Source organism: Vigna unguiculata, chromosome 8 (assembly GCF_004118075.2).
Source record: "Vigna unguiculata cultivar IT97K-499-35 chromosome 8, ASM411807v1, whole genome shotgun sequence".
Lineage (NCBI taxonomy): Eukaryota > Viridiplantae > Streptophyta > Magnoliopsida > Fabales > Fabaceae > Vigna > Vigna unguiculata.
Window position 1 is genome coordinate 7,332,447 of NC_040286.1, and position 26,424 is coordinate 7,358,870.

At 35.3% G+C, this 26,424-nt stretch overlaps 3 protein-coding genes across 3 annotated transcripts; 2 read left to right on the forward strand and 1 right to left on the reverse strand.

Annotated features, from left to right (window-relative positions):
* Positions 1 to 770: 770 nt before the first annotated feature.
* Positions 771 to 5,837, forward strand: LOC114193323 (50S ribosomal protein L24-like). Its single transcript, XM_028083062.1, has 6 exons — positions 771 to 925; positions 1,167 to 1,239; positions 1,367 to 1,462; positions 1,667 to 1,770; positions 1,863 to 1,999; positions 5,451 to 5,837. Exons 2-6 carry the CDS (start codon positions 1,180 to 1,182, stop codon positions 5,531 to 5,533), a joined length of 480 nt encoding a protein of 159 aa, XP_027938863.1. The 5' UTR covers positions 771 to 925; positions 1,167 to 1,179; the 3' UTR covers positions 5,534 to 5,837.
* A 1,428-nt stretch (positions 5,838 to 7,265) lies between these two features.
* On the forward strand, positions 7,266 to 9,679 carry LOC114194533 (6-hydroxynicotinate 3-monooxygenase). The gene is made up of 4 exons (XM_028084834.1): positions 7,266 to 7,565; positions 8,056 to 8,360; positions 8,774 to 8,984; positions 9,095 to 9,679. Exons 1-4 carry the CDS (start codon positions 7,311 to 7,313, stop codon positions 9,614 to 9,616), a joined length of 1,293 nt encoding a protein of 430 aa, XP_027940635.1. The 5' UTR covers positions 7,266 to 7,310; the 3' UTR covers positions 9,617 to 9,679.
* Positions 9,680 to 9,904: 225 nt separating this feature from the next.
* LOC114194534 (V-type proton ATPase subunit c''2-like) lies at positions 9,905 to 12,955 on the reverse strand. The gene is made up of 4 exons (XM_028084835.1): positions 12,727 to 12,955; positions 12,572 to 12,649; positions 10,468 to 10,638; positions 9,905 to 10,359 (listed from the first exon to the last, which is right to left on the reverse strand). Exons 1-4 carry the CDS (start codon positions 12,849 to 12,851, stop codon positions 10,191 to 10,193), a joined length of 543 nt encoding a protein of 180 aa, XP_027940636.1. The 5' UTR covers positions 12,852 to 12,955; the 3' UTR covers positions 9,905 to 10,190.
* Positions 12,956 to 26,424: the final 13,469 nt, after the last annotated feature.

Here is a 26,424-nt window from a genome sequence, read left to right on the forward strand (position 1 = left end):
TAACACATAGCTTGGGGGTGAGCAGCTCGAGGGTGAGCAGAGGTATCCACCACAAGTGCAAGCATCCACTGAATCCGACCAAGTTATATGTATCCGGATGAGTCGAGTCGAATCTTAGTGTATTGATTGAAAGCTCATAACATGTTTGGATGATATATGTATATGAGACTGTGAAGGTATATTTGATTGCATGATAAAAATCTTGTGGGCTCTAGCTTACCCTTTGCTTGTTTGATTGCTGTGTATGTCGTTCTTTTGCGATGATCATCAATTTATTGATGGGAGCAGATGCTAGAGGTACTCGTGGTCAACAGGGGAGAGATGATTTCTCGGGCTGGACTTCCTGTCCTTTTGGGGCTTTCTTTAGGACTACGACCCATGTACTGGTCCGCCTTTAAATTTCTACTTAATTCTAGTAAACTTGATAACTTATTTCTTTTTGGGCATCGTGACGTGCCTTGGATTGTAAGGAGTTAGGTTTAAGTTGCTACTTTATTCAAACGTTTCTTAATTATGCTTATCAATTTTTATTTAAAATTTTTCTAGAACTGTATACATATCAACTAAAAAGTATTACTAATAAAATAAAAATAATATAGGAATAATATTAAAATAAATTATAAAAACAATTTATCATTAGTAATTATAATTCAAATATTTTTAATTTAATAAATTAATATAAAAAAAAAACGCAAAAAAGAGAAAAGGAAAGGACCCTGCAGAGCACGGTCTCAAGCTAGTTTTATTAGGAAATTTAGTTTTACATTTTTCATATATAAAGTATTAATTAAAATATTATCTAATAAGAGAAACCCAAATCGTTTGAGTCGCGTAACCCAAATCTCTGAACCTCGAAACCACGATTCTTGTATCAGTGACTTCAAGCTTCTAGCCCTAGTTGCTGTCACCAATTTTCTCTCATCTGGTACTTTTCTTCTCAAAATCATTCTCCTTTAACTTCATCAGTTTCATTTATCAAAACCATTTCGGTTAAGCTTTTTGGTGTATTAAGTAATGTCTAGGTTTTAATAATTTGTGTGGAAGCTGAGAAGGATAGCATGAAACACTATTTGTGAACAGTTTATCACACATTGAAGCTCAATGTGAAATATTTCTTTTTGAATTGCTTTGTGTTGTGTTTTTTTACTCTGCTTTTGTGGTTTTAGAGTGAATCGTCAAATGGGTTGGAAAGCTGCTGAAAAACTCATTAGGCACTGGAAAGTTGTCAGAGGGGATAATGTAAGCCAAGCCAAGCCAAATTCTCCACCATATATATATTGTTGCTTGTTCTTTCCACTTCCATTTTTTTTTTTTGAAATGATAACGATTATTATTATACAGTCATTCATTTATTCATTTATAACAGGTTATGATAATAAGAGGCAAAGATAAGGGTGAGACTGGGACTATTAAGCGTGTTATTCGCTCTCAGAATCGTGTCATTGTTGAGGGTAAAAATCTGGTGAGGGATGAACACAACTCTCACCATAACAATTTGGGTATTCCTTGTCGAATTTTTGATGAAGTGTTGCTTTTTCAATTCAATTACCGATGTTTCGAATATTAAATACTTTGTTAATTGTCTAATTGAGATTTGGACATTGTTATTGTGTAAATTTGCCTGACTGGTTTCTATTTCCAATGCCGATTGACTTTCTCTTTGCAGGTGAAGAAGCATATTAAGCAAGGGCAAGGTCATGAAGGGGGAATCTTTGCAGTCGAAGCCCCACTCCATGCCTCCAACGTGCAAGTTCTTGACCCAGTAACGGGGTATGCACATTTGTTAAAGAGCATAGCTTGTGATTGCATCTTCTGGGTTTGAGGATAACATATACTGAATTAACAAAGTTTTACTTTTTCAGGAAGCCTTGCAAAGTTGGAGTTAAATATCTTGAAGATGGTACTAAAGTCAGAGTATCGAGAGGAATAGGAGCATCTGGGTCTATAATCCCTCGTCCTGAGATCTTAAAGATACGAACTACCCCAAGACCTACTGTCCGTAAGTATCCCAAAGGCTAATACATGTTTCTTGTCTGAGCTGTTAATAAAAATGGCAAGAACTAAAAGATAATTGACTGAAAGTGAGAAACTGGCTATGCCGAATGTGTGTGAACAAGCTAATGAAATGGCTACCAGAGAAAGAGAGAGACAATAATTACTAAACAAGATTATAACAATTTTTATGTGGAAACAGATCATAATCTCTAAAAATAGTCCAATCTGAACATTTAGATTACTTATTAAATTAAGAAACCTGTGGTGGTGATAGTAGCTGATATTTCTCTTTCAATTCTCTTGATGTACCTCTGCTCTTTTGGGCTACGATTCTGTTAGTCTGCTAGCACATGTGATTATCCATAAGCTTGTTATTATACTTGCCCTTGAAGGGGAGCTTCCTTGCACATTACATTCTTTAAACTGGTCCTTTTTTTTTTGTTGAAGTCCGATATTATGCTAGGATTAGATGAGAGTAGAAGTGCCTTAGAGAAAAATGCTTGAGAGTGTGGGCTCTCATAAGATCTATTTTTATATATGTTAACAGAAATATAAATAGGCTGACTGAAAACCTACACCTAGGACCCTGTATGATTGACAACCACAGCCAAAGCAACTTTAACATAATAACCGAGAAGACAAGAGAAAGCGTTTTTTTCTAACAGTGTTAATAGTCTTTTAGTCAGCATAAGAGCAACAAAAATCCTAAATTCCCCCTCTAATGTAGTAGAGTGGCAACCTAGGTGTCAATCCAAGGAAACTCCAATCTTAGTAACTATATTGTGTTATGTTAATCATGAGAACTGAAAATAATGATGGGGGAAATATAAAATATGCAAACTAGTCTTAAATGATGAATGAAACTAACGCAAAAAGGCTAAAATGATGCAAAATGTATATGCTGTAAACATGACAGTGTTTGTGTGACTAAATGAATGTGAAAATGGTGGATTCAATGGTCAAATGATGTTGGAATGGTGTAACATAGATGGTTTAGATGCAAGACAGCAAGAATTTATGATTGCAATGTGCTCTGAGTCCTAATTCTACCTATAACAGTGTAAAAATGCAGAATCTAAAACTGTTTGTGAAAGTCCCCTAGTTTTCACTAAGTGTTTGATGAAATGCCTAAACAAAGTAAAAATGTAGAATGTGCAAAACTGAAGTATGGATCATGTTTCAATGGATATATGTGTGCATGAGATGTGTTTGAAATTTGCCAAAATGCCCAGAATTCTCAAATTCACCAATCAAACCAAGATTTGACAGCAAAGTGACTAAACCAGTTTTGACAGCAAATGGTTTTTATGCAGATATGGGTTTGAATAAAATGCAATGCATGAATGTGTTATTTTATCATCTAAGCATGTTTGATATGATGCTAATTAACTTCTAAAACAGTGAATTGATCAAAAGAATCAATGAAAAGATGAAATGCCTAATTCTACCTAAGCTTATGAAACCTAACTTCTAAACATGGTTAAAAATCTGTAAAATGCATATAGAGCTGTAATTCTCAATACCAACATGTTCAGAACACTAAACAAACAATTTATGATGCTCATACCTCCTGGAATCACAGAATCACAAAATCAATGGTAAAACCAAAGATAGTAAAAGTAACTATATTACCTAACTTTCAAGAAACTAGAGATTTTAATTTCTAAACCTAAAACTAATGATTGAAACACATCAAAGATCATGAAAATAGATTAAAGACATCAAGAATCAGTATAAACAAAGATCAAAAACTGAAATGTTGAGTTATGAAAACAGAACAATGGATTTTGAGACAAAACCAAGAACTTGAATCTTGATCAATTTGGTTTTCAACCTGACACCAATCAATTCAATGAGAATTATTGAATTGAATTAGTGACATTGCACTACTTAGAAGTTGATCCTGAATCCAGAAATCGATTCTAGAAAAAAAATAAATAAAGGTTGGAACCAATTAATCAAGCTTCAGGAACAAATTTTGACAGCAAAACTGACAAATGGTTTTGGATAACATTGTAATGAGACTTTAGACTTAGAAGAATTCATGAATGAAAGCTATAAATTGCAAGAAACACAAATGGCAACTAAAAGTAGATCCAAAAGCAGTAAATCAATGAAAAACAGTAAAGAGAAAGATAAAATGCTACATTGAATTGAGAATTGAATACAAAAAAAGGTCAAAATCACAATTACTATGGGATAGTTGTAAAAACTCTGCTCACATTGTAGTCTGGTCTCCAACTTCCTTCCAGCAAAAAGCTCTCCAAAACTCCAGAAATCTAAAACTTAGGAACTGCTCTATGCTTGTACGTAAAAACTAAAGTGTGGTATATGATGTTGTTTTTCTTCTATCTACTCTAATCTATTTAAAGAAAAAGAATACAGATAATGAAGAACTAAAAACTCTTTCTCTATACAATGTATATCCTGACCAACTAAGCTCCTCTTTGACCAATCTTTTTGACTTCCTAACTTCTTGATGCCAATTCCATGAATCTATCCAAGTCAGTTTGATGCTTTGTCCATGCTTGCTGCCACCTAGAATTTGTGATGTTGACACTTAAACTTTGGTTTGACAGCTTCTATTCATTGCTCGGCCAGCTTTCTAGGCTTCATTATTCAAATCTCATCTTAGATCCACTGAAAAATACAAATTTACCTCAAGTTAGTCAAGTCAAGAAGGTTAAATGAAAAATAAAATCAAGTTACAACTACACTAAGCTAATTCTAAAGACTCAAAACTTACTAAACCAAAATTTACTCTAAAAACACCCTATTTAACACATTTTCACTAAAACTAGGATTTTTACTAAAAAGAATGAAAATGACCTAAAATCAGAAAATAAAAACAAGAAAACACCCAAAAGAAGTGCTCTAAACTACTAAAAATATGCCTATTTTGAAAATTAACAAACAGCAGTAAGCACTAGAACATAAAAGAAAGCCTTTGGGAAAGGGTGTTGGATGGAGGATGTTAATCATAAAGATTCGGGATTCATAAAGCGCCTTCCATTTCCTTAAAATCATGTTTCTATGTTGTGTGCTTTTGTTAGTTGATCCCCGCTCCTTCATATTGACCCTCTAACATGGTTTTATATGCAGAAGGGTAAGTAAACGCACATTTGTATGGTATAACACTGTAATTTATTGACAGAGTAATTTGGATTGATGGAATAATTCTTCTGTTATATTTGAGTCAGAAGCAAGGTTTAACGTAGTATAGTAAGTGGCACGAGCTCATTCTCCTGGTCATCCTCCATAACTATATTATTAACGTAGTATTGTTAGAAACTACTTATTCCAGTTGTCATAAATATGCAAAATTTGTATGGATATATGGAATTAGAATTCAGTGTGAAACCTATGCCTTTTCAATTCTCAGTCATTTCAAAGATACGTTATAACACATTTTTCTTAAATCCAAAATATTATCCTTTGTTATTTATTTTTGGCAGTTGGTCCTAAAGATACTCCAATGGATCTTGTGCTAGAGAAGACTTACGATGCTAAAACAGGAAGGGGAATGCCTGAGCTTTAAGGATATTATGTACCTTATTCAAATTAGTGAGTTGCTATCACGATGAAAAAGATATGGAAAGAGTTTGTCACATGTTTTGTTTACCGTGATTTTGTGGAATTGCTTTCAAATTTTACTGGTTTAGCCTGTGATTTACTGATAGCTAAAAACCATTAATAATTATTTTATTCTTTTCTATTCAATGGATGTTAGCTTTTCTAAGGATAGTCACATAACTTTCACTCCACAATTGTTAAAGTGAGTGAAACAAAGAATCCCTTTGATAGTTATGGTTATAGTGAGTGAAATTAATTGATTCCATCCATTATTGTTTGATTTGATCTCCTCCCAAAGGCCTCACATTCTATAAGGTGGAACTCATTCACCCAGTTTCTTCGAACCCTATTGTTCAAAATCAGGTTGCATGAAACTGGTAAAACAATTCTGAGGATTGCTAATTTAGAAGACTAACTTATTGGCCAACTTGTTTATTCTGATGACCTTATTTTTACCTTTTGTTGTAAATACTGTTGATTTTTCTGGTGTTAATATATTATATTTGAGAAAACCTTCAATTTGATATTCCAAAGTGACACATGGCACGCCTTAAACCTTGGTCACAGACCAAATTGGACTGACAAAATTTAAATAATTATATTTGTCCTCCAAAGATCGTCAGTAAATTATTCCATGAAGGATTCAATTGGTCAAATTAGTCCCTTAGATACTATATTACCACATTGGTCCTTATATAGGATGACAATGATGACAAAAAGAATCATTAAAACTGTGTTGAGATAAAGCATTTGAAGAGAACAATGTAATTTCACTGTTGACTGGAATTTCATTGCTTCTATTAAATTACTCTGCATTTCAAAATCTGACACTATAAAGCACTTAATCCAAAATGTAAGGGACTAATTTGATGACCAAATTTTTGGAAGATCAATATCGTAGTTTATGTGACGAACAGATAAAACCATTGTTTGCTGTTTACGTGTTTCGGAGAAGGAAGCATGCATCTAAACAAACACATGCCATTAATGTGGGGTAAGATCTAAAGATTAAAAAATGCGAGAAAAAGAAGAAAAATGATAGATCCACAAAGACATAATACGGACATAATTTGATGAAATGCATGGCATCGTATATGTTTGGCTACAGCTATAGCAATAGGAAAAAAAGATAAATTTCAGTTTATTGAGCTTGAAACAAGAATGACTAAACTTAAAAGTCTTAGCTTACGGTAAGCTGGAGAGTTTCATTACACACTGAGATTTTTAAGATACTTTCGATTTTAGAATGGAAGTTAGCTTCTGAAATTAGTATATTAATTTAATTTAATTTAATGTAGGTGGATTTGCTTATGATTGAATAATAAAGTCCAAATAACGCAATAACGCACAGTTTCATTACAGTGAATCTCACTTAACTTTTGACGTTGAAAAATACAGTCCATGAACCATATGACGACATTGGAAATATTCAGACAAATACACAAGGTTTGAATAAAAGGTTGTAATTGATGATTCTACTGTGCAATATTATTGTAGACATTGCATAAAAGGTTGTATTTTTTTTAAATAAAAAAAATACAATCCAAATTATAATTCCGAAGTAAAATTTAGATTTGAGATTAGCAATTTAAAATGCAAGAATTTATGAGGGTGCATGAAGAAAATTTTGGAGGTGCAGGAAGAAAGTGCATTTGATTGACATGGACCATATATTATATATGTATGTTACAGGAGTGATTTTAATTTAGTGGCTGAAGAAGAGAGATATTGGCACAGAAAAAATGGTTGGTGAAGGAGACAGAGGAAAGGCAGTGATAGTGGGAGGAAGCATAGCAGGTTTATCATGTGCACATGCTCTTACCTTAGCCGGTTGGAATGTCCTTGTGCTTGAGAAAACACCTTCACCTCCAACCGGAAGCCCCACTGGTGCTGGTCTTGGACTCAACTCTCTCTCCCAACAAATCATTCAATCATGGCTTCCACACTCACAACAACAACTCCTACTCAACACCACTCTGCCTCTGACCATTGATCAGGTCTTTCATCACTTTTATTAATCTTTTGTCAAATTTTTAACGGATAAATATCATTTTAGTCACTAAATTTTGAATGATTTTACACGAAATTGAATATAGAAATCAATTGTTGATGTGTCAAATGGATTTTATATTAACATGTGAGTTTTTACATCATTGATGCATTCTCGTTTCATTTAACGTTTAATATAATCTCAATTTCTTTTTTGGTGATTTCTTTCAATTTTAAATTTCTTTCATTTTCAATTTCCTGTCAAGATTCTGGAATTAAAAACATATTTAATCTTTTTTAATATTGTGTTTTCGCTTGATAATTTCTTTCTTTTGCCGGATTGTGGTGTACCAAATTTATGTATTAATTATGAGTGATTAGATAAATCAATAAAAGGATCCTTTTGATCTTGATGTATGATTCTGCTAAGAGAAAGTTTTATATGCATAATAGAAAAAGTTATTGTTCTTGTTATGATTTTCTTGTTTGCCTGAGCAGAACTGTGTAACTGACAGTGAGAGGAAGGTTCACAGTACATTGACAAGGGATGAGAGTTTGAATTTCAGAGCAGCACATTGGGCAGACCTTCATGGCCTTCTGTACAATGCACTGCCATCAGATATATTTTTATGGGGTCATCTTTTTCTCTCTTTCCATGTTCTACATGATAAGGGTTCTGTCATAGTAAAGGCCAAGGTTCTACAAACTGGTGAGGTTGTAGAGATACAAGGGGATTTGCTTGTTGCAGCAGATGGTTGTCTCTCTTCCATCCGTCAGAAATATCTCCCTGACTTTAAACTCAGGTTTGTATTTCAACCCAGTGGGATAAGACTTTTGCTGTCGTTTGTATTTCAAAATGCTTGATTTTCTCTATCCTTCAATCTGAAAATGTAAATGATATTTGTACAATAAATTTAATGCACAAATTTACAACTTATAAGAAAAACAAGACCCTGAAATATTGAATCTTAAGATTTTATGTTGGAGTTAGTCTCAGGTTTATTATATGAGCAACTCAGACATCACATGTGGTCAATTTTTCCAGTCCCAGTAAGAAAAAAAATCTAACACAACTAATAGAAGAAAAAGAGATATAATAAATTGTATGAGAGAGATGGACACAGAATTGTGTATAAATAATTGCTGTACGAGTTGTAATATGAACAATACATCTAATCTTGAAAAGGTCATTAATAAGATCTTGTATCTTTTACAGATATTCAGGCTATTGTGCATGGAGAGGAGTTCTTGATTTTTCAAAAATTGAGAATTCAGAAACAATGACTGGTATCAGAAAGGCATACCCTGATCTAGGAAAATGCTTGTACTTTGACTTGGCCTCAGGTTCACACACTGTGCTGTATGAGCTGCACAGAAAAAGACTCAATTGGGTTTGGCTTGTGAATCAGCCTGAGCCTGAAGTGAAGGTAACTTTGTTGCTCATCCTTTTACTTACAATATTAAAAACCTGATTGCTAAAATCCTGAAATGATTTTTCTGTCATTGTTGATGCTTCCATTTGTTGGCACTTTTTCAGGGGACATCAGTGACAATGAAGGTAAATAGTGAGATGATCCAGAAGATGCAGGAAGAAGCAGAAAAGGTTTTGATTCCTGAAATGGTAAAGGTGATAAAAGAAACAAGGGAACCTTTCTTGAATTTCATATATGATAGTGATCCCTTGGAGAAGATGGTTTGGGAGAGAGTGGTGTTGGTAGGTGATGCAGCTCACCCCACCACTCCTCACTGTGTTAGAAGCACAAACATGTCCATATTAGATGCAGCTGTGTTAGGAAAATGCATGGAGAAGTGGGGACTACAAAAGCTTGAATCAGCTTTGGAAGAGTATGAGTTGATTAGGCTACCTGTGACCTCGAAGCAAGTTCTGCATGCAAGGCGTCTTGGTCGGTTGAAACAAGGGTTGGTTCTACCTGATAGAGAACCTTTTGACCCAAAGTTGGTTAGGCCAGAGGATCATCAGGAGCTTCTAGTGAGGAACACACCATTTTTTAATGATGGGCCTTTATCACTTGGTTTAATACCATCTGATTGCTTGTAGAATTATCATTCAAAATGACATCTTCACAGTTGGTTCGCTGTTTAAAATGTTCGTTTAGTTAAATCTCTACAAAGACTCAGTCACCACAGTGTTTTCGAAAATAAACGAATAATAAGTAAAAGTGGTGACGTTAATTATCATTTAAGAATGTTATTCCGACAATCATTCGTAAAAATTGTATCACCCAACATTCATAATGCCACTCCCAATCACAAGTAAATTTCAATCCCAAATTTAACATGAACATTATCTTAACCCACATTTCAACAAAACTGCTTGTTGAGTTTATTCACAAGCCCAAATAAATTCAATTTTATTATTGATTAATAAAAGATTTGGTCCTCCAAAAATATTGAAATTCAACCAACAGACTGACATATCTGATGATACACAAGACCTTCTAACAACTCATGGGTAAATAATACAGCCTACAGTTGTAATGGAGGCAAACTATTAACTGGATTTTACATTTCTACCAACAGGAAACAGAGAAAACTTAAATCCCGGGCAGTACAGAAGATATATAGAGCTCTACCATAATTGCTTTCCACACCACATTCTGACACAGTGGAAACTAAACTTTTGTTGGCCATGTTGCTTGTGCTGACATAATAATTCCAACGATCACTCCAAATAGCCCAAGCGCGCTACCAAAGATCTCAATCACAAGAATTTTCACGAAGAGGGAGGAATTCTGAGCATCAGATAAAGCACAGCTGCTTCCAATGATTCCTACACACAACCTGCAAGAGAGGGCAAAATTGAATATGTAACAACAGCATGGAAAAGGCCCCCTGCATTGGGAGATTTTCCTGCATAAATATGAGAGGTAGGTAACAAAGAATACACACCCACAAACAAGATTTGCGAAGCCCACGATTAATCCAGAAGCAAAGATAGCATATCCAGCCCTAAGAGACTCTGGGTCGTAGATATTTGCTGCTGGAACGCTTTCTAATTTTGTTTGAAGAATAATAGCCACAATAACACCATATATAGCCACAGCTTCACAAAAGATTACACTGAAATACAATAAACATCACCAACCATAATGTCAAGATGGCACAAATGTTTATATTTGAAACTATATCAGCCATACCGAGATATACTATTATTCCAATACTACATGCAAAATGAACATTAACATTCACAGCACTCAAATAGAACCGTCTTGAGTTCAGAGTGAAAGTTTTGATATTCACATTAAAAACAGGGTTTAACAATTTATTTTAAATTGTAATTTGGGTCAATCAATCATTATAATATGATTAAGTGCGAATTAGTTTATTATGTATTCAAAACAGCTTATAATCAAACATCTTATTGATAGAGGTAGTAAAACTAAAATCTCTACATAATTGAGACAAAAGATAACTAAAAGCCGAAAGATAACATTTTGAGCTCAACTGTAACTGCAATTCCAAGCCCTAATATTAGGCAAACTAACTTTTAAGATCCTTACTTGAGCTGGCACAATAATCCCAAGAATAAACAAAACACAAAAACAGAGGTCCAGAGAAACTGTGAACAGAAGTTGACATAGAAACAAAATATTTTCTACCCCAGCTACAATGCCAGAGTGTGGTATGCCATGCTCGACCAAACACGACAATATTGAAGGTTGCATTGAAGTTGAGCAGTTAGAGTGTTCATTCCAGATTGACTTGAAAAAGGGTAAGCAATCTCGACCCAAAAAACCAGGCAGAATATGCACATGAGAATTTTTACCTTGTCAAGAAAAAATAAACTTAAAAGCATTCTCTTTATTTGAAATTAAAATATCAGTATTAATCTTTCAGCTTTTGCATCTGACCTCGGACAAAAAGTAGATGGATTTTGAAATGGAGAATAAAATTCAGTGCAAGAAGCTCTCTAGATCTTCATTTTTTTTTTCATGTATTAGATAGTTATTCAATAACCCAGTAGGTTTCAGACCATACGATCACTTACCCCCTATTATGAAGAAAAATTATCAGTGCTTATTATGTGGGGGGCGAGACTAATGCCCAATACCCAGTAAAAGCACCTTACACTCAAAGTTAAATCACGGTTATCATAATTTTAATACCTATAAATCGCTATTTACCAGAGAAACGAGCATTAAGCCACCAATAAAGTAACATCGTTTAATAAAGATCCACTGGAAGTCACCAACAGAAGAGGACTTATAGACAGATTACTCAATCTTCCAATCCGACCTAAGTCTATCCGTCAGCATCACTAGGAACAACCATCGCGTTCCTGAGATATTGTTTACTTTGAAGCATGAAACTCAGTCACGATTTTGTCCTTAAAAGACACATCAGAGGGTGGTTAAACTGCACTTGACCACTCCTATGCAATGTGGGACTTATTGGGTGTACCGGAACACACAACATCAAATACTTCAATTTACCATAACAATTCTCTTTTCCTTTCACAAGTATTAAAACAAAAAAAAAAAAAAAAACCTTTGTCGATCACTGTTTTCGTGTGTGAAAGCTGCGAACCGCCACTGTGCAATTGTGATTTATAAACTTGTAATACTGCAATAGGTATGCACTCACACCTTCCTCCCTCACCAGCACACTCAGTGCCACTCGCTCAGAACTTCTCATTATTCTATAAAAACTATAACAAGAAACCTATATATAATTTTGGCTAACTACACAGCAGAATTTTTTTTTATTCTGTTTTGAAACAGTTGTTACAAAACTCTAACACAAACTGCCACAATTCTCTCCTATTTAGCAACTTAATCTCCTAATCTAAACCGAATGAATCCAACTTAGAACTACATAAATCAAGGTAAAATCAACAGAAACATAGACTTCCAATACCGTAAAATTTCTCATCAACCTAATTCAGAACAAAAAATTACTGAAAAAAAAAAAGAGAGTAGGAAACGCCTAAAGTAAACATCCGTAGTCCAATTAAAAAAAAAAACAGTGGAAACAAAATTGCAATTAGTTTTACCTAATGAGATTTTTGGAAGTGATTCGAGGAGCCTTAATTGCAGCGCCGATCAAGCTACTACCGGTGATGTAGATCCCCCTGCAAGCGTGGGCGAAGCGATTCCAGAACTGAGAACAACGGAAACGGAAGCTGAAAAACGGATATCGAAGGTTTACCAAGCGGCGCCGAGGACGGAGACGCCGATTGCGACCGCGATACCGATGGCGGAGAAGGTGTAGGGCGAGATCGCGACAAGAGCCCTGCTCCAAGAACTCGAATGCGCCACAATCGTCGAAGACATTGTGAACGTGTTGCCAACGGAAGGGAATGGATGATTGTTTGTGATTGGATCTCTGAGTTGTACTGTTAACCACGGAGCCACAATGGAAGGGACCAAATGCACTGTCGTTTAGATGCTATTGAATTATTGAATCTCAAAAAAACAAAAATTTTATGAAAAATATAAAATATTTATTTCTAATTGTCGAATATGTAACCTTATACATAACATTTTACTTATATAATTTTTTAAATGATAGCTCTAAAAGTAAATTTAATTTATTATTAATTATCTGATAAACTCATTGATATTATCTTTGCTCTGTTTTGGATAGAATTAACACATTAGTTACTCTGTTGTTTACTCTGTTGCGTGTTTCTTTAGTTTAGAGATATTGCGTATTTATTATTGTTAAATGTGTTATTCAGTCTAATAGTGTATTTATTATTTTTAATAAATAAGATGATCAAATTTTTTTACAATCTGTTTTAATTTTAATATATTATATATTTAAACTTGTATTGCTTTTAATATTGTTTTTAATTTTTAATTTTTTTTTTCGTGACCATGTCATTACTAAACTAAATAGAATTAATAATTAATAATAAAAGCTAAAACAATAAAAAAAGTAGAAAAAAATAAAAAATTGAGGAACTATCAATGTCTTATCAAAGAGAATGTCCCATAAACAAAAAAGTAAAAATGTAGAAAACTTTGAAGAATATTTAACATGTCTTATAATATTTAAAAGTTTGAAATGACCTGATTGATCGAATGAAGGTGAATAAAATTTAGTAGATGGCACATAAAAATTTCAAGTATACATTTATTGAGAAAATGCATGGTATGTTTATAGTTAAATAAGCATACATATAAATAACATAATATTGATAGACTAATATGATACTGTCTTACCGGAAAACTACTCACTCAAACCAGGTGTATGAAAAAAAAACTTCTTTCAAAACTAACAGTTAAAAAAAACTTAACACATTAGTACATGTTTTCACTAATAATTTATATATAAATTGCCAAAATTATGATTAGAACACTCTCATATTTTTTAAAATATTTTTACGGATACAAAATGTAACATCCTATTTAATAGTTTTTACACTATTAAATAAAATATTATATCATGATCAAGCAAAGCAGATAGTCAGAATTAAGTCAATATGGAGTGTTGATACAATCATCCAAAATAACCATATAAGTCACTAACTATATGTGCAACCTACACTAGAAAAGAGTTAACTTGAACATCCAAAACTCTAGTACAAAACATGAACAAAAACAACTACGGCTGGATATCCCAAGCCACGGTCAACTCCTGTCCAAGAGGGGAGTGTCTTCGCTTAGATCTTTCTCTGCTCACACCAATAGCAGGTGATCATTGCAAAGGAGAAAAACACACAAGGAGAACAAACACAAGCACGAAAAGTAAGCTAACATAATTAAGAGAAATCATGCAGTTCAATTATGAATGTTAAGCAAGAACTTTTCACATTCATCAAAATTACTCACACTACCGCAACATAGCACAAATACATTACTCTAGACTCAATATCCAGATTATGTAAGTGACATTGGATCTCTTGGTGGTGTGCACCTGTGAAGGTTCCCAAACTCTGCACAGTTTGGGCTCAAGGGGTTATCACCCAACCACTCCCAGGGTAAGTCCCCTTCGCATCTAAGACTGATCAGGTCCAAAGACTAGGACCTCATGCTACTCCTCACGACATAATCCATTATACTCTACATGAGCCTTAATGGTTATTGGAGCGTCAGGATACTAACCAAAACTAAGTCCTTATGTCCTTACATATACTAAAACATTCCCCTTAGAATTTCCCTTGAAATCCTAGTTCAACCACATCTTCTCATATTCCAACTTCATACAATTTCACCACTATGTCATTAGTAACAACAATGCAAGCATATGATAGGCTAATTGCACATTTTCTCATTCAAACATATAATTTCATCCATTAAAACAGAGAATTCAACACTCAGTTGCAGTGGTTGTCGCTCAAGTTAGAAGATCTAGCCTAGGTGAGAGGCTATCTCGCTTAGGTGGGTCATTCTCGCCTAAGCGAGGCTCCAAACAGTGGGCAATTAAAAATCTGAACGAATTCTCGCTCAAGCTAATTTGTTTCGCTTAGACGAGAGTGTCTCTCGCTTAAGCGAGACCAGCTCGCTTAGGCGACAATTCGCACAGGAACAGGGGTGGGTTTTCTGGCGTTTTCACTCAGGCAAGAGTTGCTCGCCTAGGCGAAAATACTAGATTTCCAATCTGTTCCCACATGCAGGAACCTAGAATTTTTGCACAAATCAATCACACACCCAATTATACAGTCCAAACACCAATTCAACACTCAATCATGCAATCCAGAGCCATCAGAATAGATTTCTATACGAAAATTAAGAAAATGGTTAGTTTCCCTTACCTTTTTTTGATTTTAAACTTGGCAAGACACCACCTCAACAGTGAGGGCACATAACCTCAATTCGACCTAAAGAATTTCGTCGCTAGAACACAGGGAGAGGAAAAACCTATGATTAAATCCAGAACAGAGGCAAAATTTCGAATTCAAAGCTAAAAAGTATCAAACATGGGAGGATTGACTTACTTTGAGGAAGGAAGTTGGAAGTGGAATCAATTGGGAGCTTTGAACATTTGATTTCATTTGCATTCTTACAATTTTATAATTTCAAATAGATTTCATTCAAAGGTAAAGAATAATTTGAGAAGGATGAACTAGAGAAAGGCTTTATGAAAATATATAATAACAAAACTGATATTCCTATAATTTTTCTATTCTATTTATGTAAATTTTTTATGAAGTATTTTTTAATTAATCATTTTATGAAATATTATTTTAAAAGTCATATTCTACATTAATTGAAATTAAATAGTTAATACAAATATCTAACGAGAGTTATGATTGAAATAAAATTGTTGTTATAGTTATTAGACAAGGACACCTAAGTCAATACCTAGATATATCAGCCAATTCCACCTAAGGATCATAAGACTTTCAACTAGAATTTTTCGATCCAAAAGGCTAATATACTAGTGAGTCAAGCAAGAAGACACCTCGTCATGCATGTCCACATAAGTCAAGGAGGAGGACGTTCCAGCCTACACTATAGTGTAATGGTTGGACTAGGACACCTAGGTCAATACCAATGCACATTGAAGACCCAAAGACAAGTACACCTCAACCTGTACCAAGAAGCCAAAGTCATGTATGTCACAACTACGGTATGAATTCACCTAGGCAAAAGGAGAAATCACAGAGTGATTAAGGACATATAGACACATGAAGAAACCCTAAGACGAGTTAAACTTGCAAACCTTAGGCCCAACAAGGAGGGCCTATCCAAGTAATATAAATAATATTGTAATGAGATAAGTCAATGATTTCATTTATTGCAATCTCACAATTACTGTTAGTAACTAATTTGAGCATCCTGAGTGTCTTAATAGGCTCCCCGTCGAGGTCACACCACCTTCATCAAAAAGGAACATCTCGACAAGAGTAATAAGTAAGGCTCGTGATCAGGAGGATATAAAGAAGAGTGGTCTTGACCGAAGTAATGAGCAAGACTTGTGATCAAAATGATAGGAAAAAAAAGTGATCAACTAAAAAGCACAAAAAGAAGTATACACTAAAACTATCTGATACGTCTCGACATAAATAAAATATTTGTGTTCCTTTGGATACATTTGGCCAGCAGGAACAATTTTGTTGACATACTATTTCCTCGCTAGAAGAAAAATATTAAAATGATGTTACGTATAAGAGAAAGAAAAAAAAATTATATAATATATAGTTAATCTAAAGCTATATTTTCTAACATACACTTTGTTTAATGGTAATTTTGTTCTAAATTAAGTGATATTTCCTCGTTATTTTTTTTACTTTTTTTTTGTTGCTGATGACATCCGTTTCAGAAAATCGTGAAACTGATTTCAATACCTGTTTTATTTTATTTTTTTTTTGCTTGTTTTCGTGTTTTGATCGTGTTGTGTGTGTGTGTGGTGATGGAATTGAGTAGCGGGAGATGAGGCGGTGCAGAGAGTGATGAAGCGCTGGCTGGAGCGCGAGCGAGGGCGGAGGGAGGCCACCGCGAATGTTGAACCGGAGATGGAGGAGCTCATGACCGTATTTGAGAGGAAGTATCGACCTCACTTGGTCATGGCGATTGCTATCCCACTTTTTCAGCAGCTTACGGGCATCAACATTGTCGCATTCTACTCCCCTAATCTTTTTCAGTCCGTGGGATTGGGACACAATGCAACTTTACTTTCTAGCGTAGTCCTTGGACTTGTCAACCTTGTTTCCATCATCGTCTCATTTTTTTTTGTTGATGAGTTTGGTAGAAGGTTCTTATTCATTTGTCATGCTTGTCTGTCAGGTAAGTAAATATATATCAAGCATTAAATGAATGAGTTTACAACCTTTTTTTGTTCATTTACTCTGCTTTGGAAATGTGTCAGAAGAGCTAGTGAAGCAGCCCTCAAAGAGATTACACCTCATTCTCATAAGGCAATTAAGAAACCTCAGAGGGCCATTGGGATGCTAGGTGTGAGAAAAAAAGGCTTATCAGAATGCAAATTACTTTGTACATTGAATTCTATAATTTCTAATTTGTGTTCATATTTAAGTCAATGACTTAAACTAGGTGTGGAGGAACAATTCTTGGTCACTAAAAATACAAATTAACAAGGCCATAATTAGAGGGACTAATAACACACTTAATCCATCAGAAAACACAAGCAGAACATTCAAATGAACACATTGATGAAGAAAAGGTTTATTGGCTGAAGTAAAACATGCATTAAAATGGTAATATACTTAATCCACAAAAAACACCAATAGGGCATTCTAATAAACTGTCATTAATAAGTGAACTAGAACATGCATTAAACGGCTTATCTTCATCAAAGCATAGAGTTGTAATTTCATTATTATGGTCAAGTTTGCCGAAGAGGAGAATTTTTTTTTACAAACACACACCATCAGAAGAAAAAAAGTTTACCTATACCTATTACTGTGGCCAAGGAGAGTATCTATCATATAATCAGAAAACAATCACTTCAGGCAAAATTTTCATTCCAAGTCATGAATATTTAGGTTTGAGTCCCTACAGTAGTAAACTGCTCGTTACTAGTAAGGAATTCATTCCTTGTAAACATTATATATGTAGAAAACAGAAGATAAATTTGATTTCCCTATACCTAATACTCTCATCTTTAAGTAGCTTTTTGTAGATTCTTGCGTTGACTTTGAAAAGTATCATCCATGCAAAAGAATTCATCACAATTATGGGGTTTTTCCCTTATAGGCAATTCACTCTGCATTATTACGGAACTAGGCAGTTTTTAAAAAAATTACGGAAATGGACAAATCGTTTGGGGGAGCACATTTTCGTATGAAGAAATCGTGTAGCCCCCAAACATTGTGGTCAAAATTTGTCAGCAGGCAAAATCGTGTGGGGGTGAACGATCTTTAAAGAAAATCGTTGTGGGGCTGTACGTTTTTGCATGAAATCGTGCAAGGGGGTAACGTTTTTCATGCAGTAATCGATTATCGTATGCTGTAATCGATTACTGCATGTGTTACAGTTTTCTGGGTGTAATGTAATCGATTACAGACGAAGTGTAATCGATTACATGGTTAATGCATTATGTCCAGGTGAAATGTAATCGATTACAAAGGTATTGTAATCGATTACAGTCCCAATTTTTTTTTAAAAAAAAGTGATTAAATTAGAATTGGATACAGAGGCAAGCATAATAATTTGTAATGATTTTATAGAGTTTTTTGGTCCATCAAAGAATAAAGTATTTCAAATTATAGTTGATGAAGGCATAAGAAATATTAATGTTCATAAAAAATTGTCTTAGTTTTGACGTTGTAGAAAGAAGAAAAAAACATTGAAAAGTAAATTAATTGAAATAAAAAATGTACAAATTATTGGCGAAATAGACATTGTCCCCTATGATGACCCTCAATGCGACAATAAAAGAATTTTTTTGGCTTATCCGTAACGGAATGATCCATTTCGTTATGGATCCTAGTCGTTGGGGGTCTGGATTGAAATTAGGACATGTATATGTTGACCAATAGTCCTCATTTCGCAGGGGGTGGAATTGGACTTGATAAGCCTTATTTATGTAATCAAGGCTGTAAACTGGATCGATAAAATTTGAAAGTGGCATATGACCAAAAGAACAAACAACCATGACGTGAGGACAGGGTAACCGACTAGCTTGGAAGTGACCACAATCACACCCCCCAATCATTTAATCTGATAGTGAATGAGATTGGTTTTGACCGATATTGATGGGGGCTCGATATCTCTTGCACCTCGAATTCTGAATTATCTCGATCGTAGCGTTGAACATGACAATATGCAGATTTCTGGTGATTTTGTTGTTGCAAGGCAGTGACATCTTCTGGATATTGATGACCAGCTCTTAACATAGAGTCTGCCTTTAAGCCGCGTTCAACAAACCAAACATTTATATTTTGAAATGTAATTTTCAATAGTGCACAAATAGGTAATGACCGAGCCCCCTTAAGCACAAAGTTCATGCACTCCGCTAAGTTTGTTGTCATGTGCGTGTACCTGCGCCCCCCATCATAAGCCTGAGACCACTCATGTAAGGGGATTTTATCAATCTAAGCTACTGCTTGTGGGAATTGGGACCTCATAGCTGAAAGTGTTTCTTGCATGGTAGGTTGTTTGACTTCGTAAGCTGTGAGAAAGAAATATAAAATGAAATGAAAAAATATTATGTTTAAAGGAAATATTTTGTGCATGTGGAATGTAAAGTTAGGAAAATGTCGTACCCAAGTTAATGAATTGTTTCTTGAGATCGACATTTTTGAAGTGGTTGTTGAAGTTGGAACCCAGATAACGTATGCAGTAGACAGAGTGAAGATTGTCTGATTCTCAGTCAATTTCTTCCGATCGTAGGGCGGACAAAATGCCCTTGCCTCTATCAGTAATTAGGCATAGATTTGGTTGAAGAGTAACATGCTCTCGTAGTAGTTGAAAAAACCAAATCAATGCCTCTTTTGTCTTACCTTCTACTATTGCAAATGCCAAAGGAAATATGTTTCTATTTTCATCATGAGAAATTGCAATTAGCAAGGTGGCATGATATCTGCCTGTTAAAAAGGTTCCATCCACTTGAACAACAGGTTTACAATACTTAAAGCCTTCAATGCATGGTCCAAATGCCCAGAAGCAACGTTTCATAATGTATGTGGATGTCCCATCCTCAACCTCAACATTAATTGGAGGACCGGAAAGTTAAAAAATTGTCCCAAGATTGGTTTGTTGGGCAGCTAGTAACCATCTGGGAACTTCATTATAAGATTGGTCCCAATCACCATACTCCATTATAATTGCTTTTTCCTTCGCAATCCATGCTCTTCTATATGTGACCGTGTATCCGTAACGACTTTTTATGTCAACGACTAAGCTTTTGATGCGAATGCTTGGATTTGTGCAGACCAAATGAAAAACAATGGAAACAATTTGGGTGGAATCCAGATTGTAGTGATCTTGTGAAATTAATGTAGAGAAACAAGTATGTGTACCATGTATGGATTTGATTTCCCAATGATGTCTGATTTTACTATAACTAGCTCTCAGACGCCATTGACATCCATTGTTGTAATTGATGCATCGTGCAACATAAAGATGTGGTTTTGATTCTACCACATTGAAGTTGTATCCATTGGTGATGTGATAATGTTTGATGGCAGACACCGTTGCCTCTTTTGAATCGAATTGCATGCGTTCTTGTAGTTTGACTTCCCCATATGGATTGTAATCCATAGTAGGAACCGGAACAATTTCTTGATCGTCTGTATTGTCTTCATAAAAATCATCGGAAGTAAACTCTTCGACAATGTCTGGAATGACAGGTTCGTCTTCGATTGGATTAGACGAAGAAGATCCTCCATAATTCCATGAACTCATTATGAACACGTTGGTATGGAAATATAGATTAGAAGATTTGAGATGTGAAGCTTGGTATGCAGAGAAGTATTGATAGAGGAACCAATGGTAGTGTGCATGGATATATAAGCGTTTCAGTTTCCAGAATCGAAAGGAGTGGGTTGGGGGTGCGAAAAGAAAAAAAATTGGTTTTAAAGAAAACGTGCACCCCCATACGTTTTCTTAAAGAAAACGTCTACCCCCCCACATGTTTTTTCTAATAGAAAACGTGTACCCCCCCATACACTTTCTATTTAGAAAACGTGCACCCCTTACACTTTCAATTTAAAAACGTTTGTCCCCATGACGTTTTCTTCTTACACCTTTTGATTTCCCCGCTTCACCGTGATTCCTGGACTACTGCACCTGTCATAATACTATTTCAACTTCACGCTTCTGCACTCACAATAATTCACGCTTTTGCAAATGCTATTAAAAATAATGCATGCTTTCTCTTCTGCACAATACTATTCACAATAATGGTGTGAGAGAGAATCTTTCATGCACCTACAACTTTGAAAAATGGTGTGAGAATCTTTCAGAAGGTTATTATTATTGAAGAGAAAGGTGTGTGTGGTGAATAGAAGAAGCCATGTGGTGGTGTGCATAGAGGTATAGGACAATAGGCTGCCATTGGTGAGACAACTCATTTGGTACGTGAGAGAGAGAAATATGAAAAGGGAGGCATGTGAATGAATAGTATAATGATGTATTTTAAATAGGCATGTTAGGTGCAAGAGTTATTTCACATCACAGAATACTTCATAGCTTTGCTATTGTAGTTGGATTTGCAACATATCAAAATTAATTTCTCATCCGTTAATCTAACAGGTTCGGTCATTTTTTTGATTTTCTTTTTGTGTTTTTTTTGTTATTCATCAACTTTAAATGATATTCTGGTAATCTTTTCATATATTTTTACGTAGTTTATTATGGCTCAGAACAACAACTTGTCAGCAAACTTTTCCGTATTGCGTCATCAAGACGATCACATCACCAACCAGATTTGGGAAGGAAACGAGAGGGTCCTCCGGCCATGACGCCATTCTATATGGATTTTAAAACATACAGATCTTATTGACCCTAGGGTCAGAATGTTAATTGATGCAGCTGGTTTTGGTCACGTTTTGAAAATGAGTAATGTGGAGATTAACCACCTCATGGTAATAACATTATATGAAAGGTGGAGGACTGAAACTCATACCTTCCATATGCCACTAGGAGAAATAACTGTTACCCTACAAGATGTTTCACTACAATTGGGGGTGCCAATTGATGGTGAATCCGTCACCGGTGGAAGTTTCGAAAACCTGCTGCAATTGTGTTAAGATTTATTGGAGGATATTCCACCCGAAAATATAATCACAGGGAACCGCATAAAGCTATCATGGCTAAATAGCAGATTCCGAGAATTATCGGATGACGTAAACCTGACAACAGTTTGACAGTATGCACGAGCACACATCCTCATACTGATTGGCAGCATGTTGATGCTAGATACATCAGCCAGTCTCGTGCATTTTATGTTCTTGCCATTGTTAAGAGAATTGGATCATATTTCAAATTTTAGTTGGGGGTCCGCAGTATTGGCATGCATGTATCGTGCACTAGATCACAACACAAAATTCCAACAAGACAATATTGTTGGAGACATGTTATTGCTGCAATGTTGGGTGTGGGAGAGATTCACATGTATCTCTCCAGAAATACAACCAGTCACAGAGGATGAGATTGTGGCTGGCCTTGCGTTACACTTAAGTGTGAGGTGGTGTCGGCAAACACATTTCGTCTTCCATGACCAAACTACTGTGGTGGAGTTTCGAAAAAAATTTGATCATATTCAACCAAAGCAGGTTCATTATCACCAATGCTCTACTACTTTGTTTGTTGAAATTTCCTTTGTTTTTTTTATGTTTAACATTAACCTTAATTTTTGCAGTTTTTATGAACATCATATCGACAACCCCATGTTAGTCGCATGATAATCATAAATGTTTCTCCCATAAGTCGGGCATTGGTTCCTCTTATATGTTTTGCGACTGTTGAATTTCACCAAGTCGACCGGGTAGTCAGACAGTTTGGTTGGCGACAGAGCATCCCAGCTGACCCGATGAACTTGGATGAGGTTCACCGAATTGATCCCCGAGGAAGGGGGAAATTAATTGGAGGCAATATCACCATCAGTTTATAATGCTATGGAATAATCGTCATAATTCCATTGTTTAGGGCGAATCTTTCACCAAAAGTGGTCATCTGCGTGATAACTCGCCCTACATGCAATGGTACATAAATCATACCATTCGTTATATCTCGGCTATTGCGCAATGATCCGATGATGAAGTGAGAATCATTTATTTCATGCACAACATTTAAATTAAACTTTTTATTATTATTGATTTTCAAACATATCAATTAATTATTAATTTTCTTTTAGTATGACATGCTCGAGCAATATCAGAATCCGCCTTCACATGAGCAGCTTCGTCCGGATAGACCCTTTTCAGGCTTCCTTCACTCAAAAAATCTAACTCCGGGTTTTGGGAATTGGCATCAAAGAATGCATCCTCCATCGTCATCTCAGCAGGTCCCGACTTCATATGGTTTTTTCCCACCGCCATCAAACTTTGGAGCGGGTCCATCCCAATATTATGGTGGTTCATCTGGCCCATAATTTTCCAGCTATGGGGGTGTTCCATCACAAATGTTTGGGACATCATCACTGACTCCACCATCGGCATACCGAGGCCCGTCATCTTCACAACAATACTACAGATCTGAAATTCCATTTAATGTTTCAGAAGAAGGTTCTCAATCTGTGGAAGTGGAAGATACTGATGACGAAAGTGAGTCACCCCCTCCTCCCCCACAACCTGAGAGACGACCTCTACGACCCACACGGAAGCCACCATGCGGCACAGGCAACCATCGTTGAACAATGTTATTGTCAAATAAAATAATCACATTATGGGAGAATATTGTACTATGTATTTGTACTATTTGAATATGACAATTGCATATGTACGTAATGAATTGAAGCTCTATAATTTTTTCTTTGTTTATTCACTCAATAATGGTGCAACTACTATGCTTATAAATACCACATCCCTACACTACATGAAATGCAAACTTTCAAGTGTCCAACACATCTATTGCTTGGTATCTCCTTCTACCTTTTCTTTCTTAATTGAAAACCGTAAGATGGAACATTTTCCCCCTGAAATGTTTGGCATCATAGAGTCTCAGGATTTCACCAATTCTTACATAGTTGCCTTATACATAAACAGTGAAATGAAACTCTGTGAGGATGGTGTGAAGTTCATATGTCAGAGTCCCCAGATATTTCGCATTCCATACAACTGCACATACAACATGCTCAACCAAAGAGTTTGTGCAGCCATTCCATGCTAATCAAACACATCCATAAACAACCTATACTTTAGACGACCCACCATGACTTCTGAAGGAAATATTGTCTATGACGCATTTGAATTAAAGACAGATAAACATGTTTTTCAAATGTTGCAATGTATGTCTTCTTTCCCTTTCAACACAATGATTGAATTGTATGTCACCTTCACAAGATCACCTGAAGAAATCATTTCTCTTTTAACTACAAACACCCCATCATCATTATCCTCAAACTCTGTCCAAACTTCACCAATTATTCTTTATTATGGTGGACCTTTAAGGGGTGCTGGTATCACAGAGAGTCCATCTGCTTTTGGTCTTGAGTTTGGTTCGGATGCCACAAAAACCTTCTCCATCAGACATGATTGCACTTACAATGAATTATTAGAAACCGTAACTCAATTAGTCGGGTGTGGTGATCGTAGAGTTGTCAAACAAATTGATTATCGTCGCCCTTCAACAATACGCAACAGGCGACTATTTCATGACACCGCAGAAATCAAATGGGACTTTGATGTGTCACAGATGATCAGTCGTTGGAAACACGTACAAAGTCTAGACTAATCTGTCAAAAAACCGCGTATCTCTTCCTATATCGAGATTTTCATCCAAACTAGAGACATCAGACCACCAACATCTGCCGAAGAATACAAAGATATCAATTATGTATGGTTTGTGGATCACCGGGGGAGAAGAAGATACAGATGGTTGTCGTAATTCATTTAGTTTATTTTCTTTGCTTTCCATTTTAAGTTATGTGCAACTTGTTAATCATTTTATTTTTCTTTAATTAGTGGAATATTTTAAACTTTTTTATTAATGGAGTAGAAATGCTATAAAAAAATGTTATGCTGTGATCAATTATATGGACCATGTTATCCATCACCACAATTAATTTGGTGTAAAAATGTGTACTGTAAAGTGTAATCGATTACCATCAACAAAATTTGGACATCAGATGCGAAGGTAATCGATTACAAAGTAAGTTAATCGATTATGTGTGACCTTAATCGATTAAATAATCGATTACACAAGTCTAAAATTGTAAAATGTAATCGATTACACAAAGCCTGTAATTGATTACTGAACTAACATGAGCCCCCCAGAAAATGAATCCTAACTTGGTAATCGATTACAAAAGCGCTGTAATCGATTAACGAACTAACAGGAGCCCCTGGAAAATAATTTATTGCTTCGTAATCGATTACAGAAACTATGTAATCGATTACGAACTAACAGGAGCCCTGGAAAATTATTCCTAGCTTCGTAATCGATTACAGAAACCCGGTAATCGATTAACGAACTACCACGAGCCCTGGAAAATAATTTCTAGCTTCGTAATCGATTACCGAAATCTTGTAATCGATTAACGAACTAACAGGAGCCCTTGGAAAATAATTTCAGCCTTGGTAATCGATTATAAAAATCCTATAATCGATTACACCTCTAACAGGAGCCCCTGGAAAATAATTTCTGCCTTGGTAATCGATTACAGAAATCCTATAACCTCTATCAGAAGCCCTTGGAAAATTATTTTTAACTTGGTAATCGATTACAGAAACCCTGTAATCAATTACACCTCGTCTTCCACTATAAATACAACATTTTCTCTCTTCGCCGCTGCACACCAAATACCCAACTCGCGCCCCCTTTGCCTCCTTCGTGTTTTCACCATTGTGCCTTCATTTCTTAACCAAATCACCTCCCATTCATTGCAATCTTTCTCATTTTCAATTCTCTACAAAACCCACCGATTAAAATCTTCAAAAACACCCAAAAATGGTTGAATCTTCAAGGAAACACAAGACTTAAACCGATGCTCACCGCCGCCGTGGTGCCACCGTCAACGAACCTGAAGAAATAATTGCACCTTCACAACCACAAAGACTCTTCTCTTTCGTAGCACAATATGAAAGGTATACTTAAAAATTTTCTAGCAGAGATATTATTGAACCCAGATATCCTGATGATTTTATTGCTGAGCAAAACTTTGAGTGCTATGATATACTGCACAACTTGGGATTATTACCTTTTTTTACTAATCGTCAATGTTATTATCCGGAGTTAGTTAGAGTATTTTATTCTAACTTACAAATTACTGATGAAGGGGTTATTCTTAGTGAAGTTAAGCATGTCAAGATTAGAATGGATATAAATATGTTTT

Coding starts and splice junctions, on each gene's coding strand:
- LOC114194534 (XM_028084835.1), bottom strand. CDS start 12,851: ATGTCTTCGACGATTGTGGCGCATTCGAGTTCTTGGAGCAGGGCTCTT. Junction 10,639..12,571: donor ACTTCCAAAAATCTCATTAG/GTAAAACTAATT, acceptor ATTGTATTTCAG/TGTAATCTTTTGTGAAGCTG. Junction 10,360..10,467: donor TTCGCAAATCTTGTTTGTGG/GTGTGTATTCTT, acceptor CCTCTCTTGCAG/GTTGTGTGTAGGAATCATTG.
- LOC114194533 (XM_028084834.1), top strand. CDS start 7,311: ATGGTTGGTGAAGGAGACAGAGGAAAGGCAGTGATAGTGGGAGGAAGC. Junction 7,566..8,055: donor TGCCTCTGACCATTGATCAG/GTCTTTCATCAC, acceptor TTGCCTGAGCAG/AACTGTGTAACTGACAGTGA. Junction 8,361..8,773: donor CTCCCTGACTTTAAACTCAG/GTTTGTATTTCA, acceptor TATCTTTTACAG/ATATTCAGGCTATTGTGCAT.
- LOC114193323 (XM_028083062.1), top strand. CDS start 1,180: ATGGGTTGGAAAGCTGCTGAAAAACTCATTAGGCACTGGAAAGTTGTC. Junction 1,463..1,666: donor TTGTTGAGGGTAAAAATCTG/GTGAGGGATGAA, acceptor TTCTCTTTGCAG/GTGAAGAAGCATATTAAGCA. Junction 2,000..5,450: donor TACCCCAAGACCTACTGTCC/GTAAGTATCCCA, acceptor TATTTTTGGCAG/TTGGTCCTAAAGATACTCCA.